The sequence below is a fragment of the Echinops telfairi genome, unplaced genomic scaffold, assembly GCF_000313985.2.
Source record: "Echinops telfairi isolate 266 unplaced genomic scaffold, ASM31398v2 ScPeMD7_7412;HRSCAF=8450, whole genome shotgun sequence".
NCBI classification, from domain to species: domain Eukaryota; kingdom Metazoa; phylum Chordata; class Mammalia; order Afrosoricida; family Tenrecidae; genus Echinops; species Echinops telfairi.
Genome location: NW_022111312.1, coordinates 7,585,861 through 7,605,420, shown reverse-complemented (window position 1 = coordinate 7,605,420; position 19,560 = coordinate 7,585,861). Strand labels below are relative to the sequence as shown.

General features: G+C 51.8%; 1 protein-coding gene across 1 annotated transcript in view; it reads left to right on the top strand.

The window, feature by feature from the left end:
* The window catches only part of KSR2 (kinase suppressor of ras 2), a 402,980-nt gene that overhangs the window by 163,019 nt on the left and 220,401 nt on the right, over nucleotides 1-19,560 (top strand). The window contains 1 exon segment of the mRNA XM_045296853.1: nucleotides 7,241-7,757. Within this exon segment, the coding sequence (XP_045152788.1) occupies nucleotides 7,241-7,757 (517 nt within the window).

The window sequence follows — 19,560 nt, the reverse complement described above, 5'->3', positions numbered from 1 at the left end:
CAGCCTTTTCTTGGTCAGATTCTTTTGAAAACTCCACGAAGGTGGTGCATGTAAATACTCAGAATAATATCTGGCTCCGACTAATGACTCAGTCTTTTGTTAGCTCCCAGGGACTCACGGTGAGCCCCCACCACAGACCTAAACGGTGAGCCCCCACCATAGACCTAAACATCGCCCAGCCCGGCACCTTCTGGTCCCTTCTGATAGCACGTCCAAAGCAAGTGCGTTGAAATCTCGGACAATATTTCTATCCTCCGCTGGGTTTCCTTGGGCTCATTTTCAGAATAGATCATCACACTTTTCTACCCTGACTCTCGTGGCTGCGAACCTGCCCGCTGCTCTGGACTCTGCTAGGATTTGACCTAGCTAGCGGCAGGGCTTCCAGTATCACCAAAGCCATCGTTTGACAAACTGCCAGGCACCTGACTGTTGTTAGTGTAAATGAGAATTACTCTTCCTACTCTGTGTGTGTGTGTGTGTCAGACTCCAGTTGGCCCTGGGAGTGCAATGGTTACATGCTGGGCTGCTAACCACAAGGTCAGCAGTTTGAGACCACCAGCCGCTCTGCAGGAGAAAGATGAGGCTTTCTACTCCCATAAAGACTTACAGCGTTGGAAACTCACAGGGGCAGGTCTACCCTGTCCTGTAGGGTTGCTGTGAGTCGGGATTGAATCTGCTTGATAGCTGTGAGTTTGTTTGTCAAAGACTCCAGTCTAATATCTTCAACCAGCAACCGAACCTTCTGTTTCTTTGTGGGAAGTTATGAGCAGTGAACTGCAAATAATTGATGTGTGTGTACCTACATACATGCAAGGCGGTGAGATGCCTAGGTTTCCTGAAATCCTTTTCCTATCTATCTGTGGCACCAATGGCTCCGGTCAAATATTTCCAACTGGTGTCTAAACACTCTGCTTTCACTGCCAGGCAGCTATGAAGATTAAACTAACAAGCGCTTTGAAAGTTCACAGAAGTTGCAAGCGTTGGTGCCCCGGGGATGGTGGGTTCTCTCTCACTCCCACGTTCTTGCTGCTGCTGGGTCTGAAATCCAGTACACGCTCAGCCTCACAGTCACCTGTTTATACAGTTTTAATGGGAAGGGGCAAAGTGTGGAGACACTTGCAAGACTTCCTGAAATCATTTTCTCCCTTGAGAATGGCTGCCGCCACCCCCCCATCCCTTATCACAGAATGTCAAAAGAGGAAAAAAAAAAAAACTTTGCACCTTGAAACATCTTTAATCAATCCTCCAGCCTTTCATTTCTCCCAGCCTCTTCCCTTCTCCCCGCCCACTTCAAGACTTGAAATGAAATGACTCTCCAGAAAGGGATGACAAGATAGCAGAGGCGACGATTAATAACCCCAAAGCCCCTTGCTACCACACCTTCCCCATTTAAAATGAAAAATTACCTTTTACCCTCAGCCTTTATTAAAAAGAGGATCAAAAGAACGCGGGCAGAGTTGATACAATATAGCCCATCAGCGGGCACTTCTGAAGCTTCGTGGAGCCTTCCTAAGAAGCAGCTGGCAATTTGGATAATGACACGAGGCCTTTTGCTTCCTCAGCCCCAAACTTCTGATTTTGCAACCGGAGTCGGGTGGGGGTGGGGGGGCCGGGCGGAGAGGCTAGGAAAGGAGGAGGGCGGGAGTGGGGAGGGAGTTTGGAAGTGGGGGCCATGCTTCTTCACACTTCTCATACTTCTCATCTCTCTGACTCTGAGAAAAACTTCAAAGTAGGGAGCCTTGGACAGGTTTGGGCTCCTTTGAACCCAGTGGAGAGGTGTGTGTGTATGTGTGTGTGTGTGTGTGCTTGTGTGGATGTGTGATGTGTATGTAAATGTGTGTGTGCTTGTGTGTGATGTGTATGTAAATGTGTGTGTGTGTGCTTCTGTGTGATGTATATGTAGATGTGTGTGTGTGTGCTTGTGTGGATGTGTGCTGTGTATGTAAATGTGTGTGTATGTTTGGTGAACTGTTAGCGATGGGGGCCCTTGGGTCCCAGCTCACCGCAGGATACTGTGTTGGCCAAGGAGGAAGTCTGAGGGGACAGGCCGAAGCCCAGCGGGGTGACTCTGCCAAGTCTTGTGACTGCTTCCTTCCTTATTTATGACGTGGGTCAGTATCACCTTTTCCAGCGTGGGACAGGTGAGCCCAGGGACACCCCCCACCCCCCAACTCCCCTAACACCTGCTAGCCATACTCAGGAAGGGTGTTTGACCCCTTGGCTCAGGGCAGAGAGGGTGTGGACTGGCTTTCCAGAGGAAATACACCCGGTGAGACTGGGTGCTCTCTCTTTTTTCATGGTGCATTAAGTGAGGGGTTTACATTTCAGATCATCAATCTTGTATTCACCCATTTAAGCCACCTGCCAACCCCCCTACTAGGTTACCCACCCCCTTTGTTTTGATTTCTCTTCTTCTTGGGGTGACTATCTCTCAACTTCACACCTGCCTCACCTGCCCCACTAGCCTGTTGCTTCCTGTCCCCTCCCTTGTCCTGCTCGCCTCAGTTACCTCCAAAGTCTGTCCCCTTTGGTATGAGGGTCTTTGTCCTCATAGATTGTCTGCCCCGCCCCCTTTAATTTTCTTTTAACAACGGTCTCCTACATCCTTCTGTGATGAATTCATTTCACTCAGCGTAATAGTCTCTGGATTGACCCTGACCGTGCAGGGCTGGTGCCTTCACCGTAGTATCACATTGGGCGTCCAAACCCATTTCTGTAGGGACAGGATGCCTTTTAGGGCCACTGCATCGGGCACAAGGGAAGGCGTTTTATACACCCATTTAAAGCCCAGCGTTGTATGAATGGGTGATTTCATCCCCGTTCTCCGTGGACATTCATGCAGCACCAGCTGTTGGATAGGGTCTGCCGGCACGTTCTCCTCACATGGCCTGGTTTAATCCTTTGAACAATCGAGGAGGGTGGACAATGGTCATCTCGGCTCTACAGTTGGAGAAGCGGTCACAGGGAGGACAGGGCTGCTGCTGTTAGCTGCCATCAAGTTGATCCCTTTTTCAAAGTGACCCATGCACAATGGGACAGACCCTGCCCACACCTGCACCAGTCCCATGAGCCACTGCACATGGGACCCCTGGGACCCAGAGGGGTTGCACTGGCTGGTTTGCCGAAGCAGACGGCCAGGCCTTTCTTCCTAGTCAGCTTTGCCTGGAAGCTCCTCTGAAACCCATTTAGCCACCTGCAACACTGAGCGGGCACCCCGAAGCACGTGGTCCCTGCCCCTGGTTGGGACAAACACGGTGGCGGTGTCTGAAGGCATGAGCTTTACCACTGAACTGCCTGCCGCTGCAGGGAGCAGTTAATTTCCGAGTGTGACGTCACCAGTGTGCGGTGCCCTGGGCGGTGTGTGAACACCCATCCCTGATCCATCAATCGATTGATTGATTGATGGATGCTGATGTCGGAGCATGTGTTCTTGTCCTTTCCGCCCAGAAAGCAAGTCTTCTGCGTGTGGGGATCTCGCTCCTCCTTCTGAGGGAAGCCGCAGTGGGGGGTTTTACTCATTTCCCCATCCCATAAACCCCCAAGCCCACTGCCGTTGAGTTGATTCTGACACATAGTAACCCCAAGGTGGAGATTTCCGGTGCCTGACGGAAGCAGATGGCTCCCTCTTTCCGACGCAGGGCGGCTGAGGCATCCAGACCACCACCCTTGTGATTCGCAGCGGGGAGCTGAACCATTGCACCACGAGTGCTCCTTAGTGGCCTATCCGTCTGACCTTGGAGCACAGCCTGCCTGAACTTCATCGGAGCACAGTTGCTCCATGCAGAGTACCAACAGACAGCCACACCTGGTCTCGCTCCTTTAGACTGACTGCTGGGTTTGGATGGCAAACCCAATAGAGCTCCCAGGGCCCCAACAATAGTGCACACTCATTCAGTGGGAAGCAGGGCCTTATCACCGTAGTCTTGAGCGTTAGCAATCACAGGAGCTGACATTTATAGCGGGCCTACTGTGTGCTGGTTGGGTGTGGGGCTAAGTGGTAGCAAGCTAGCCTTCCACGTGGGGCATCCAGATGGGATGCCTGGTCAATGCACCCCTCCGTGCAGTTACCTGCCTGTGGAGGCTGGCCTAGGGTTGTGATGATGAGCAGACCAAGGCAGATTAGGAAGAGAGGCCCCAGATTGAGCCAGGAGAAACCAGAAGCCAGGGGTCTGGCCGCAAGGCGGCGGGCAACAAGAACCACATCACGTGCTGAGCACATGCCTCACGTGAACTCATTTGATCCTCGTCTTCTCCTGCCATGTCCAGTTGCCAATGAGAGGGCTGCAGCTCCCGGGGACCCTGTGTGTGTCAGCACAGACCTTTTCCACAGGTGAGGGCTCGGCCTTCCTTCCACAGGTGAGGGTAGCCTCCTGCGGCTAACTTGGTGGTTTGCACGAGGTAGGGTCTATCATCATCTCAGTCTACAGGTGACAGAGGTGAGACTCAGACAGGGTCGTCTGCTGCCTGACACTACACAGCCAAGGAAGTAGGGGCGGCAGAATTTGGACCCAAGTCAGTTGATTCCACAGCCGACTTTCTGAGTCAGTGGGCTAATGTCTATTAGCCATCTACATTTGAGAGTAGATACTTGTGTTAGACAGGGTTCACTAGAGAAATAAAACCAGGACACTTATGATTCTATCCGTCTGTCTGTCTGTCTATCTACCTACCTACCTACCTAGCTATATACAGCATGAAGGAATATAACAGCTAATTAGTTCACACAGCAGTACAGAGGGCTCAGTTCAACTCACTTCTGTGGATCAGCTAATATACTGGAAGTCCTTCAACTCACATGGGCTGCCGAATCCAAGGTCAAAGGAGCAGACAGCTGAGTCTTCCCTCGGGCAATGCAGGCAAAGTCCACTCACAGGCAGTGAACAGCTGGCCGGGTCACCAATAGTCAGTAGCTCAGGAGCTTAGTGAAGTAGGCCCCTATGGGATATTGAACTCAACCAATGCAAGACGACAGGATCCACCAGCCTCAAGCTCAAGGAATGTATGCACCAGCAGGGCGGTGAAGCAGGTCTCGAAGGAACCTCAAGCTCTAGGTACACGATCCACAGGTTGGCTGTCCCACAGGTAGTGTAGCTCACAGGTTGAGGCAGAGAGCTCGCTAAAGTAGCCACATGCTGGTCCAATCACCGGAGAGCAAGAGAGAGAGGGGTTGATCTTGCTGGTGAGTCATTTCTCTCTTTGCTCTCCAGTCGAACTGTGCCTTTATTAATCCCACATGTTCCTACTGGCCAGGCTGGCACAATAAACCTACCTATCACAATGCTGTAGTGATGGGGACCTCGGTGGACTGTTGTAGGAACGTCCGTAAAGAGAGAAGATGGATGCTCTTCAGAAATGAGCCCTTTCTCAGTATCCATTCTCACCACTGATCTAATGGCCCATGGACTCAAAGAGGCAGGTCTTGTATGGATTGTGATAAGAACTGTATGAGCCACCAATAAAGTGATAAAAAGTAATAATAAACTATTGCTAGGTAGCATTAGTAATGGGAAGAGAGAGAGGCAAGTCCCAGCTCCTCTGTCGCAGACACCCCTGGGCCCTTGGTGTTGGGTGGTCCTAGGCCTGGGTTTGAATCCTGGGTGCCCTGTATCCTCCCTCTGGTGACCCTGAGCACCACTCTCACCCCGAGGCTCAGCCGTCTCCATATGGACACAATGGGCCTCCACCTGCAGAGTGATGAGCTCCTGTTGGCGTCATTAAAGTCATGATTGGTGTTAGTGAGGGTCTGCTCTGAGTGGGAATCTATTTCTGCCCCAAATCTCCTTCCTCGGCCTCTGATAGGCGTGCTCACGTCACCACGTTTCCCCAGGCCCTGCTGCCTCTGCCTTCATTTCTTGTTGTTGGTGGCTTCCACTGAGCCAGCTGCTGTCTTACGGTGACCCCATGTGCAGTGAATGAGATGCCACTGGGCCCTGTGGAGTCTGCACAGCCGTTGGCATGTCAGACCACTGTCGTCGTAGGGTTTTCACTGATGGAGTTTTTGTTGTTGTTGTTGTTCATTGATGGATTTTTACGGTGGTAGATCTCCAGGTTTTGCTTCCGAGGCACTTTGGGGTTGACCGAAGCGTCAGTCTTTCTTTTAACAGGCAGCCGCATTCTATGATCTAGGAGCATATGTGCCAGAGTCTGCGCTACTGAACCGTAGTGTAGTGTAAACCCACTTCTCACCTGCATCGGTTCCAAGGACGAGGTGAGAAATCAGTATTCTGTGAAAATGGAGGGTGGCCGCGTCACCCCACCGGATCACGGGCTCTTACATGCTGCGAGCAGCTGAAACCACTGCTCTCTCTCCATCTGGACCCCAGAGGAGCGTAGGAAGTTGAAGACGCATAGAAACAGTCCATCCAGTCGTCTAAACACACCCAGGGAGCCTCGGCCCCCTTGACCTTGACACCAGAAGATCATCTGGAGGTGCCTCACGCTCTCTCTCCAAACCCCTCTGGGAGGATTCTGTTAGAAGGCCCTAGATAGAACGGGGAACATGTGGAACAAAACTCAAAATCACGGGGGCGGGGGTGGGGGTGGGGAAGGCAGACGTTTTGGTCAGCTGGAGACCGGTGGGAAACCCTGAGACGATGACCCTTGGTCAGCCTTTGGGCCTGGGCCTGATTCACCCATGGACAGGTACCTTAGGTGAACCATACATACCAGCTCCTTGGCCTAATTTACCATTTGTCAAGCTTTGACCAGAGGGGAAAGTGCAGAAGCAAGAAGGGTTGAGAAAGAAGGAAGAATGGGGCGCGTGCGATGTGGGGAAAGTGATGTTACAATGTGGGGAGTCCCATCCAGGACGTGAGGCAGGATGTGTACACACTGATGAACGGAAGGCTGATTTGCTCTGAAAACCTTCCCCAACCTCACAATCAAAGGTTACAAAATCAAAGCCGGTTTCCAAACAAGCTCATCATCTTCCCAGGTCCGGGGACTAGAACTTCAACCGATCTCCTTTGTAGGTTACTTGTCAATCCGTAATAGAAGCTCACAAGGCAAGCATTTGCTCTTTGTGCTGTTTGTTGGCTTTGGGTTCTCTGGTCATGGGGTGCTGGGGTGGCAGGTGCTGGGTGGAGATGTGGTGGCCTGGAGTACTGGGGGGCGTGTTCCTTCTCTTTGGACCCCCCCCCCCCCACCAACTGAGTGGATTGAAGTAATGGCGGTAGGATGTAATTGGCCTGGCTCTCCCCCCGTTTATTCATGTGTTTTTTTGTCCTTTGTTCTAACTCAGGAGGCAACCTTTCTAAACAAGACTGGACCATCCAGTGGCCCACCACGGAGACAGGGAAGGAGGACACCCGCGTGTGCCCCCCGGAGCCAGCCCCTTGGATCCGCACCCACCAGAGCCCCAAGGTCCAGCCCAAGTGTGTCCAGCACTACTGTCACCCCAGCCCCAGCCTTGGGACCCCCGTGTACACCCACGTGGACAGACTGAACGTGGACACCTACCCTGGCCTGTGCCCACCACCACTACCACCACCACTGGAGTTGGGCCATCGGTCTCTGCCCCCGTCGCCCCGGCAACGGCACGTAGTCCGCACCCCACCACGCACTCCTAATATAGTCACCACCGTGACCCCACCCGGCACGCCGCCCATGAGGAGGAAGAACAAGTTCAGGCCTCCGGGTACCCCGCCGCCCTCATCCCGAAAGCTGATCCACTTGATCCCAGGGTTCACAGCGCTGCATCGGAGCAAATCCCACGAGTTCCAGCTGGGGAACCGCGTGGAGGAGGTCCACACACCCAAGTGAGTACACGTGGCGGGTGCTTGGGGCAGGGAGCCGGGGCCCGGCCGGGCTGGGCTCAGGGAAGCCAAGGGACAGGCTTGGGATTTCTCCTCGCCCAGCTGAACGAAGGGCAGCTTTTAGCTGAGGGCTCATGGGAAAATGAATGCCCTTTCTCAGCACAGGCCCCTTTGCTGCCATTACAGCAGGGGTTGGTTGGCCAACCTTGGCTTCAGGGTCAAATTCAGCCTAACAGCTTATTTTGTGTGTGTGAATAAAGCCTTATGGGGGGACACCCCATTCATCCCTCTGCATATTGTCTCTTCCTACAACCATGGTGGGCTCGAGGACTTGTGAGAGAGAGCATGGGACCTGCAAAGCCCGGACCCTTTCCAGAGAAAGTTTGTTCTCCCCTGCAGAGTCCATCTAGGGCTGCCCACAGGGACAGGCTATGAGCTTTGCAGGTCACTTCGAGTTTTCTCAGAACCACCTTAAGAATTGCAAGAAGCAGCAGATGGTATTAACTCTGTGAATGTCTTTCATTTGGTTTGGTGTATCAAAATCTTCTCATTTCAACGTAGAATTGGTGTAGAATATTGGTTGTTGTTACGGTTGCTAGGTACCATGTGTTGATTCCACCTCACCACGACCCTCCATGACAGAGTGGAACTAGCCCTGGGGACTTCCTAGGCTCCAACCTCTGCTGGGGAGCTCTAGTGGTGCCGCAGTGTGCTACCTGTTGGACTCCGAACCACAAGGTCAGCAGTTCAAATCCACCAGCCACTCCTCAGAAGAAAGATGAGGCTGTCTGCTCCCATAAAGATGTGCAGCTTCAGAGTCCCAGGGAGTGGTCATACTCTGTCCCACAGGTCACTCTGCGTTGGAATTAACTCCCTGACAGCGTGCGGGTTTAATCTCTATGGACATCACACAGAAGCTCAAGGGTGGCCTGGCTGACTCTGGAGACCATGGTCATGAGGCCCTGTGTGCCTGGTTCTGGCTGGTGATGTCATGGTGCTAGGCAGAGTCTGTGACCACTTGGTGGGCAGGAGGGGAGATGACAGCTCTCGCAGGGCCCCTTTAAGATTGGGTGTGGCTTGAGACCCTTGCATTTGAGGGGTTCAGTAAATTAAACATGAAGTAAAGGCTAACTTAGGCCTGTTGCATATTTAATGTTCACATCTGTAAAAGGGAGGAAGAGATGGGATTAATTTCTGAGGGGGGTGAGGCAAATCAGCACCAGCCACAGGCTGATCTCTGTTTCTGAACTCATTACCAACGCTTGACACAAGCTCTCCCGCCCTCAGCACTCTCTACGGCTCTTCTGGGGTTGATGATCTCTTGTAGTGGTCCCGCAGAACCCATACCCCCTGCTTAGAGTTCAGGGTTTACTACAGAGCAGGGCGCCCTACGTGATGCGATCCATAGACTTCTTTCTAACGCCAGAGTAGGAGCAGGTGACCGTGCAGCAGGTTCCCTCCTGCATGCAGGGCGACTTTCTCAGCCACACAGGCTTCCTCAAAGCCCTCTGAACTCCATACTTTTCTCCTCCGCACTTTCTCCATGGCTGGTGCCTGCCAGGTAGAACCATCAATGCCACGGGGCGAAGGGCACCCCAACCTGTGTGTGTGCCTGGGGACAAGTGGCCCACCTGCCCTGCTGTAGCCTGCCCCTCTTGCAGGCAGCATGGCCTGTACTCCTGGGGTTGTGGCCCTCCAATCCCAGGGCACAGCACGGGGGTGCTGAAACATCCCGAGGGCGGGTGGATTAGAAAAGAAAAATGAGGAGCTGATACCAAGGGCTCAACTAGAAAGAAAATGTTTTGAGCAAGATGATGGCAGCCTATGTACAGATGTGCTTGACATCCTGGAAGCACGTACGGATTGTGATAAGAGCTGTAAGAGAGCCCAGTAAAATAAAATTTAGAAAAGAAGACAAAGGAGAGAGAGGTACCAACCCACGAAGGCAGGTGTGGAGAGGGGTTTACGGAGCCTGGCCCCATCTGCACACCTCCCTCCTTTGGCCTCCAACAACAAAGAACCCATGTGCCTCCACATGTCCCTTACTCCTGTGGGAGCGTGCTGGGCGGGGAGGTCATCCTCAGTCATGGGATGGTCTTTGAGCACTAGGGAGGCTCCTGGCACCTTTGGGGGCATAGCTCTTGCCACAAGGTTACTTTTCACAGATTCAGCCAGTGCTTCCTAGCTCTGATTCCCAAATGTCGGTATGTCAAAGGCCTTGATTGTATTGATCGATCAATCAATCAATCAATCAATCAATCAATGCCTTATGGCTTACCCAAATGTGAGCCAAAGGGGTTGGAAATACCTCAAGGCTTTCACCCCAAAGCCCTGACCTATGAGTGGAACCACAGTGCCATTCTAGTGGGTTACAATAGCATTTAAATAACCATGCGGAATAGCCTAGTGTCTATCAGAAACCATTGCATGTCACGAGGGGGCGACGGTCATGTTGCACGTGCGCGTGCCTGCGCGTGCACTCTCTCTCTCTGCCCATGCTGGGCAGCTTCGGTTCTGGGACGAGCCCCATCAGGCAGGGGTGCGAAGGGCTGAGAAACTGCCACTGAGAGCTGAGGACATGGCGGAAGGGCCTTCCCAGCGGCACCGCTCACGCTGCCTTCAGCAACTGCGCTTCAGATTAGGTTTCTCCTGCCATTTAACCCTGCAGCCTGCTGGGCCTGGTTCTCTGATAGCTTGGCTGTCTTAAGTCTACCTGGATGGACAGTCTTACAAATCACACCCTTTTAAACCCTGAGTGGGCTCCTGAGTTTCCAAGCACGGGAGACACGGCCGTGGGTCTCGGGTTGGAAGAAGGTGGCATGTTATGAGAATCCTCGGTGGGACCACTAATTGCCAGGTCTTTGTTGTAAATCCACCATCCCATAGGAGAAAGCAGAGGTTTCCAGAAAGCTCTACAGCAGTGGTTCTCAGCCTTCCTAATGCTGCTACTCTTTTATACAGTTCCTCATGTGGTGACCCCCCAACCATAAAATTATTTTCGTTGCTACTTCGTCACTGTCATTTTGCTACTGTTATGAATCGGGTAACCCCTGTGAAAGGGTTGTTCGATCCCCAAAGGGGTTGTGACCCACAGGTTGAGAATCACTGCTCTACAGCTTTGGAAGCTCAGTGGAGCCACTCTCCCCTGTCCTGTATGGCCGCAGTGAGCCAGAACCAACCCAGTGATCGGAAGCATCCTTGATTCTGTCGGACAAGCACAGGGTGGTGTGAGTCAGACGGTCCCCTTGGGTTTCACTTGGGTCATCAGGGTGACCTTGTGGGCCCTTGTGAAAAGGGCGTGGTGAGAACACGGGAGCCTGCTGTCTGTCTGCAGCTCTCAGTCTCCTCCCGGGCCTGTCCTGTCGGTATCTTGGACTATGTCAGAACAGCGGGGCTTGATTCTAGTGACATCCATCTCCAGCTTGTGTGCATTCTCAATGACCATCTCTCTGTTCCTTTCTTCTTTTTATCCTTCCAGTTCCCCCTCTCCCTTTCTGTAGTTGAGTGAAGTGTGTGGTTTTACTCCTCTGACATAACTATAAAACATGGACACACACACACACACACACACACACACACACACACACGGGGAAAAATGACTCTGTCTTTTCTCTGATAAAAGAATAGGTATTGTATACTCCGGTCCACTTGGGTCCTGAGCCTGTATGTACACATAGAGCTTGCATTCTCAACCAGGGGTGGAGGGGGAGAGATCGGCTCCCAAGGGAGCAAAATGGGTCCATGGGGAGCAAAATGAATCTTGGCTATTAGAGTCGTGTGTGGCCTTCCAAAAGACCACGGACATAATGGACACCGTGTCTCTTCGGATGTCTCTGGGATAGGAGGTGGCCATCAGGAACAGGCAAAATCGACATCTGACAGGTTCCCTGCAGCATCTTCATGAGCGAAAGGTGGGAGGCACTGGCATAGACTTGGGCTAGAAGAGAAGCAGGGGGCGGGGATGGTGCCCTGAGCGTGGGCTCCAGGCGTTCACTCAAGGTTTCCCAATGACCTTCTCAGTCTTTGTCATTCTCTGGCTCTGCGGCCACGCTCCTGTGGATAAATCAGCGCCTGTTCTTCTCAGCCAGCCATTTGGAAAATGAAGAGGGAGCCTCCCCAGGGAAGCTGGTCATCTTGACCTTCACCCCAAGGTGAAGCCGTGGTGTGGGGGTGGGGGTGGGCAGGAAACGTAATAATTTTGATATGTACAATGATTTGTATGTCGTTGTGATTCTTCCATTTTGTCTGCCCAGGGGTATAAATGACTCCCTCGTTCTTTCTGTTAGATGATCCCACAGGGTAAACGGGGTTTCTGTAAACCAGACTGCGTTTTGGTTTATTTATTTTATTTCCGTGATGTGGGTGGAAGTTAACAGAGTGGATCAGTTTACCACTCAACAACTTGTGCACATCTTGTTTCGGAACATGAGTTGGAACTCCCTCCGTGTACAGCCCTCTTCCCGCTCCCTCTGACTTCCCCTATCCACCCATTCTTCGCTCTTGGCGTTTTGTGCTTTCTGAGCTTTTTTGTGTGTGTGGGAGTAGATGCTGCCTTTGGGCCTCCTGGTGTAGTTGATGGTTCTGACTTGAAGGGCCCATGCCAGGTGACACCCTCCCCACCCCCCACCCCCCGCCTTGGACTCAGTTCCAGGTCTGAAGGATGTTCAAGGACCACATCTTTGGGGTGCCACCATTCCCTGACAGAAGACTAGTAAGTCTTGTCTTATTTATGGATTTGGGTTTTGTTCAATGGTGTTCCCCCATATTCCTCCCAGGACATTCTGTGGTCCCCATCGGAATGGTAAGCAGTAGCAGTTGGGACAGTGTTTCATTTTTAGGAGGTCCTTCTTGGGAGGAAGATGGGACTCCCCTGTAAAGGGTTACACTCTCAGAAACCCACAGGGGCGCTTCAACTCTGCTGAGTTAGAATCACCTTGGTGGTAGTGAGTTTTTGTACATTGTCCAGTTTATATTACGTTTGTGCACACATAGCTATATGTGGTAGTCTATTTATGTAAAAAATTAGGGATCCTAAGTTTTCCCCTACTTTTTCTTCGATGGGCGTCATTTTAGATTTTAGAGTTAGATCTCTGATCCATCTTGAGTTGTTTTTGTGTGTGTGGCGTGAGGTATGGATCTGGTTTTTATTTTCTTGCCAGTGGTTATCCAGTTTTGCCAGCACCATTGCTGGCATCAAAAGGATGATCTCTCTCCCATTGGATGGATTTCAGGCTGAACCACATGTTTGATGTGCAGGACAAGTTCAGTGTTAAAGAGAAACTCTATTGTCAACAAGAAAATGGAAAATTCTTTTAGAAAGCAATTTTCTATTATAATTTTTATCTTAATTACAGAAGTAATTTCCACATAATCCATGATCTTCAAATGCAAGCAGTATTCCAGTATAAGCAATAAAAAATGAAAACCTTTCCTTCCCCATAGGGAGATTTCTATGAACTGCTATGAACAGCTTGGTATGAATGCTTTCTTACATAAGTGTGTGTGTGTTTTACATATTGTCCTTTTTCCATCATTGGGATTTCACTACAGTTGCCTCCTCCTATCTGCACCCACTGATTCAACCAGTCTCAGATTGGAAATATTTGAGGAGAGGGATTTTTTTTAAAAAAAAGAAGCAATTAAGTTTGTTGAAGCAATTTCTTTAAGGCTAAGAGGGAGCGCATAGTACTATTTACAGATCATTTATCCAGTGCTACATGCTCTGTCTTGGAAGAAGTGTCCAGCCCCTAACGGTGAGACTTTGTCTCCCATCCTTTGGGCATGTTCTCGAGAGAGACCAGTCCCTGGAGAAGGCCATCATGCTTGGTAAAGTGGAGGGGAAGCGGAGAAAGAGGAAGACCCTCAGTGAGATGGATGGACGCAGCGGCGGCCAACAGTGGGCTCAGGCCTAAGAACAATTGAGGGTGGTGCAGGACCCGGTGGTATTTCATTCTGCCGTGCGGAGGGACGTGTTGAATCGGGAGCTGACTAGATGGCACCTAACGGTTCAACCACCGCAACAGAGATGACTGAAAGTGTGCTGGAGAATATGCGCAGAGCATATGCAGGCGCGACTCCATTTTGTAGGAGGGGCTTGAGCCTTGGGGGTCCTGGAACCTTCTTCCACAGGTGGCCAGGAACCCGACTGTGCCCCCTTGCCCAACGTGCCCTGCCTTGATTTGTATGCCAGCGGCTTTGCCGTCAGGTCAGCTCCTGCTGTGGCAACCTCAAGCACATTGCAACGAAACATTGTCGCGCCAGTAGCAATCACGAAAACAATATGTAATGATACATTGTGAACTATTTATTTCTAATGACAAAGAAATGAAATTTTGTCTTGAAGCATGGGGTTGCATGGGTCACAGTCTTAATATAACAACCATAAACTACATTGCTACATTTTGCAACAGCATGCATAAAAAGCCAACAACAGTGTGAAGGTTGAGATAGCTTCTTTCTCACTAGATCAGCTGATCTGCATGTGGGCGGACCCACCGGAGATGGATAGAGGAGCGGTGTCTCCGTTCTTAAGACCATCAGAAATACGTGTTTTCCGATGGTCTTAGGTGACCTCTGTGAAAGGGTCGTTCGACCCCCAAAGGGGTCGTGACCCACAGGTTGAGAACCACTGCAGTAGAGGGTCGGTGAAAATGAGCCTGCAGTGAGACAGGTGACCCAGCAGCCACAGCCAGGGACTCAAGGACAGTCAGGGAGGCTCACTTCTGAACTACTTTCAATCTGGTGGGCTGGTCTTCCACCAGTCTCACACTGGGCTCTGTTGGGAGCCAGAAAGCGTTCCTTCCCGGTGGCTCATTCTCAGAACTCGATGCCCAGGCCCCGCTCTCTCTTCTGTCTTCGTTTGGGAGCGCCACTGAAGCCTGTCCCCCACAGGCGACCCTGCTAATAATGGAAATACCAATGGCACCGTTTCCAGGGTCACAGCAGACACACCAGCCACCACCGCATGGCAAACCCACCCAACAAGTGGCGGGGCTTTAGCTAGTGCCACGTAAGTATGACACCCGCATAAACATGCACCGAGGTCCTTCTTATAGTTGATTCCTTCTAGAGAATTTTCGGTTTGTTTTGTTTCCCATAAAGCACATCTAGAACGTTCCTTTGTGGGGGCCTGCTTTTTGGCATCTGTGGGATGCCTTTGTGGGAGTGTATGTCCCCGCTACCTTTCTGCTCTGTCTGCGGATGAAAATCCCCCAGAGAACCGGGCTGGAGGCGAGTCACATAGCTCACACTTGGCACAGCATGCAAACCTCCTGCTCCCAGTGCCCACGGATTCATATTTTGCGTATGGACTGGGCTATATCATTTGTCCCTTGCATGAGAATAGACTTTGCCCAACAGATTCATTATGTAATTAAGATTTCAGGAGGGGCCCTTTCGTCTATTTCAGAAACCCAATTATGTGCCAGCACTTAAACTTACTGCCGCACACCTACTGATCACAGTGCTAATGATTACAGCGCGTCTCGTGCCTTTATTGTAGTAGGAGGGGAGGGATTACCTTGCGTCTCGTAGCACGTTCATTACAATGGGCAGGCTTTTGCTGTGCTCATCCAGTGGGTCTTTTTAGGCTTAACTAAGCATTAAGATTTCGTTTAAGGAGCTTAATGCACCTTAGGAGCGAGCATGTGAAGACGTTGGCTTGCTTACTTTGGATACATCATCAGGAAAGGACATCAAGTGTAGGAACGTAGAGTCAGCGGCCAGGAGAGAACCCCTCTGTGAGATGGATTGACACAATAGCCACCGCATGAAGATGCTACAGGGCCCAGCAAGGTTTCCTTCTGATACATAGCAGGTTGCCGCGAGTCGGAGATTCAATAGCAACAACCAACAACAACCAGCAAGACGAACATAGGTCAGACAGGGCATCAGATCGACCACAGAAGGTGCAGGTGTCTTCCTTGTGCATCCGCAGGCTACACTCTTGGTCCCTGCTCCCCGAAAGCAGCAGTGGACGGACACGAAAGCAGCAGTGGACGGACACGTTGGCGACATCCGCGTTAAGCAGGCGTAGGCACTGCCCGCAGGAGAAAGACGGGGTTGTCTGATGCTGTGGCTTTGCCATCCCATCGTTCAGGTTCACATCAAGTCCAGACGCAGTCTGCCAGCCAAAGGCAGTGTTGCCTACTACCGTGGTCGGCATTTCCTCTTTGCAGAGTGTTCAATGGGGCCAGAACCAGGAAGTTGACTTAAGGTTAAGTCCTGAAGCTGAAGAGAAAAATACGGCACGGATCCTGTACCCCTTGGGTCTCTTTACAAATCTCAGAGGGTCAGCGGAGGTGAGACAAACCCTCAGGGAGTTGGGTCGACACCGTGACTGTAAGCAATGGGCTCACACACACGGTCATGGCAATGGCACAGGCACCATAGAGCGTGATCAGTTGAAGCCAACATGATGGCAAGTAGCAACAATATGGATGTAACTATGGCTGCATCCCGCGTTAAGCACTGAGGATGGGAGGCCCTGGGCGAGCATGGAGAATATGGAGAAGGAAGGATGGCACCTGGCTGGAAGGAGAGACGGAAGTGGAAGGGCATTCCTCTCATCTGCACGGAAAGTGCTGGAGTAGAGAAAGAGAGAGTTCACGCACTTTATATTTTTAACAGATGGGGTGTTTATCTTTTCCTGGGCAGAAGGCAATGGTGCCAATGAAGCTACTGTGACTTGAGTAGGTGACACTGTAATTCTTCACCCCGTGAGTACAGGGCGGTGACTCTTGAAGTGCTCCCGGAGGCATGTATTTGAGATGAGCACAAAGGAGGGGCAGAGTTTCATGCTCTGTTTTGATTTGATTCCGCTGTGATCAAATGCCCGAAGTCAGGGCTGGCCTATCGGGCACTAAGAGGCTGGCCAGTTCCCCTCCAGTTCCAGAGGCAGATACATCCTTCAGAGATGCCAGTGTGACTTCCCAGTCCTTCTCAACACAGACTTCTTCGTGGCTGCCATCTTCCTTATCACCACCCTCTGGAAAGGGCACTCCCAGCCCATCCACACTGGCACGTTAGATTCGTCTGATTGCCCTCCCTCCCCAAAGCCGTTAATTCCACCGGTGAGAGCAAAAGGCAAGTCTCTTGATGGGCATGTGAGTGACATCCAACAAAGATCGTAAGAAGAAGCTGACAGATCTCTTAGCGATGATGACAGGGCACCCCGTGGTTTCATGATGCTGCGGTGATCTTGTAGACTTTCTTTAAGGAATCAGGAGCATCGACTGACAGGCCTGGTTGTTTGTGCCAACCCAGGGCTGCCGAACCACGGACAGAGTGGGGTTTTTCAGGTCTGGTGTCTAGAACATGTCGTTATACTCACCGCTGTGAACACAACATGAGGGAGGAGTCCTGGACGGAGGCGTCGAGGAAGGAAAGTACTTCTCTCCCACAGAAGCACGTCGGGTTCCCCAGGGACTTAATTCGCCGAGTAGAATTGACGACCCGCTCTATCATCTTTCTCTGTGGCCATCGTGCTGGGAAGAAGCCTCTCCCTCTCTTTCTCTCTGTTGTGCCACTGGCAGGTGCCACGTGACGGCCAAGTTAAGTGCCCCTAATCAATTCCCTCTCTAGGGTGGTGTCACTTCCAGATAAGCGAGAACGCAGGCTCTGTTCTCTGTCTTGATATTTGACCTATTCATGGAACTTGAAGTGAACCCTTTGTCATGATAAATGGAGAGACATGAAAATCCCTCCCAGGGCCAACTTCACCCCTGTGTTTCCGCTCTCGGATGGCAACATGAGTCACAGGGGCAGCTGCCCAGCACTTTGAGTCAAGACAGTGGGGCCAGGCGGTAGGGGTGGGGTGGAGGGTTGCTATCAGTGTGGGGAGGGAGCGGCGGCAATCAGGCAGGCAGTAGGCGAGGTCTTCAGAATCCGAGGCAGAGGTAGGCAGTGCGGTGAGGGGACGGCAGAGACCTGACTTCTCAGATGCCTCCAGAAACGGGGTGGGGGTGGGGGGCAGGAGGGGGCCGCTATCCCAAAGCCAAGCCTGTAGCCTCAACAGTTGAAGCTGGGCACAAGACAGCCTTGCTGGTCCTCAAGAAGGGCATCCCTGTGGTCCCTCCTGGGTCAGGGGCCAACATTAGACTGGCCCCAGAGTGTCCTCAGGCCTGACCTAGCCCTCCGAGCCACTACATGCCCAGCCTTGGCGTTTGCGTTCTCGCCATGCATGTATGCATCCCGCATTTTCACCGTGCCTACATGGGGCCGGGCCGGCAGGGATCCTCTTGCTGAGCAGACAGCTACATCCCTTGCTCACCATTGACCGGAAGAGAAGTCAAGAGCAGTGTCTCCTGAGGCTGCCGTACCAAACCCCACAAGGTGGGAGGCTGTGAAGAGCAGAGACACCCCTTCTCACAGTTTTGGGTCTCCGCTGTGTCATGGCTTCTGGGGGGTCTTTGAGAGAGGGAGTGCTCCGTACCTCTGTCCTAGCTGCTGGCAGCTACTGGCCACCGTTGGTGTGTGCCCATAGAGGCATCTGCCCATGCCATCACGTGGCACCTGTCTTTGACTGTGTTCCTGTCGGCTGTGTCCTTTCATCAGAGGCCAGCCGTATAGGATTGGGATCTACCCTACTCAGCGTGACATGGTTAACTTAAGCAGAAAGACCCGACTTCCCAAATAAGGGCCTATTCCCAGACTTGGTGGTGGACACCAGTTAGTCCACCAGGGGGCCCACAGTAGGATTTCAATGGCGGGTCCTGACTTGGAATGGCCTTAAAGGACTCCGGGGCCCCAGCTGTCATTCCCTTTGTGTCTGGTTTAGGAGTAGTTCTCCAGAAGTCACTGAGGGGGCCGTGGGTGGGTGGGGGTGCAGGGCTTTGTTGACTGGACAGGTTAACATCCAGGCTTCCTCGTTTCCTCTGTTGATTCCAGAGAAGCCATGTGGCTGTGCCTTTGCTGGACAAAGTCTTCAGCAATCTGAGTTAGTCAGACTCTGGGTGGCTTGTTGCCGTGAGTCGGCCCTGACCCCTGGCAACGTGGTGTCTAGCAGAGAGCAGGCAGCACGGCCTGGTCTTGGCCATGGGTGAGTTGTCAGGGTCACTGTGTGTGTGTGTTAAGTGCCTTCCAGCAGGTGGCTTCCCTTCCAGCCCTGTATCTGTTGTGATCTGTGTTAGACGGGGTTGACTAGTGAGACACGTATGTATAAGAGAGAGCGTAATCCCAAAGATCAATTGGATATTGAGAAAACGTCCCAGCCATATGTCCAATATTAGCCCATATGTTCTATACGAGTCCATAAATTCCTCTTCAGACTCATGCAGCATATGCAATGATGTCGAATGCAGGAAGATCACAGACCGGTGGGTGGAAAGTCTTGTGTATCCAATGGCATTGGACGTATATCTGGGGCTCTAGCTGCCATCAGTGTGGCTCCAGGTGGCTTGTCAACAGGAATGTGAAGAGAGAGAGAGAGAAAGAGAGAGAGGTCCGCCTTTTCTGATGGCAGAATCGAGAGAGTTCCCAGAATCCTCATGACAAGGCCACACCCACAAGGAGGGATCATCAGGCTGCGATCTGATTGACAAGCTAGACTCCACCCTTCATTCATCAAGTTGACATGAAATTGTGTAACTAACACGTGACCTGTATAGCTTCATCGGCTAATTCTTAGAAGTCGATCTCCAGAACTTTCCTCCAATTCTGTCTGGGAGCTCCACTGAACCCATCCACTGTGATGTCCCCCGCTGGTACTTGAAACAGTGGTGGCCTAGCTTCCAGCATCATAGTGACATGCCTGTCAGCACAGCACGATTGATAGGCGGTAGAGCTGAGCTTCATTGCGTGCTCCCTT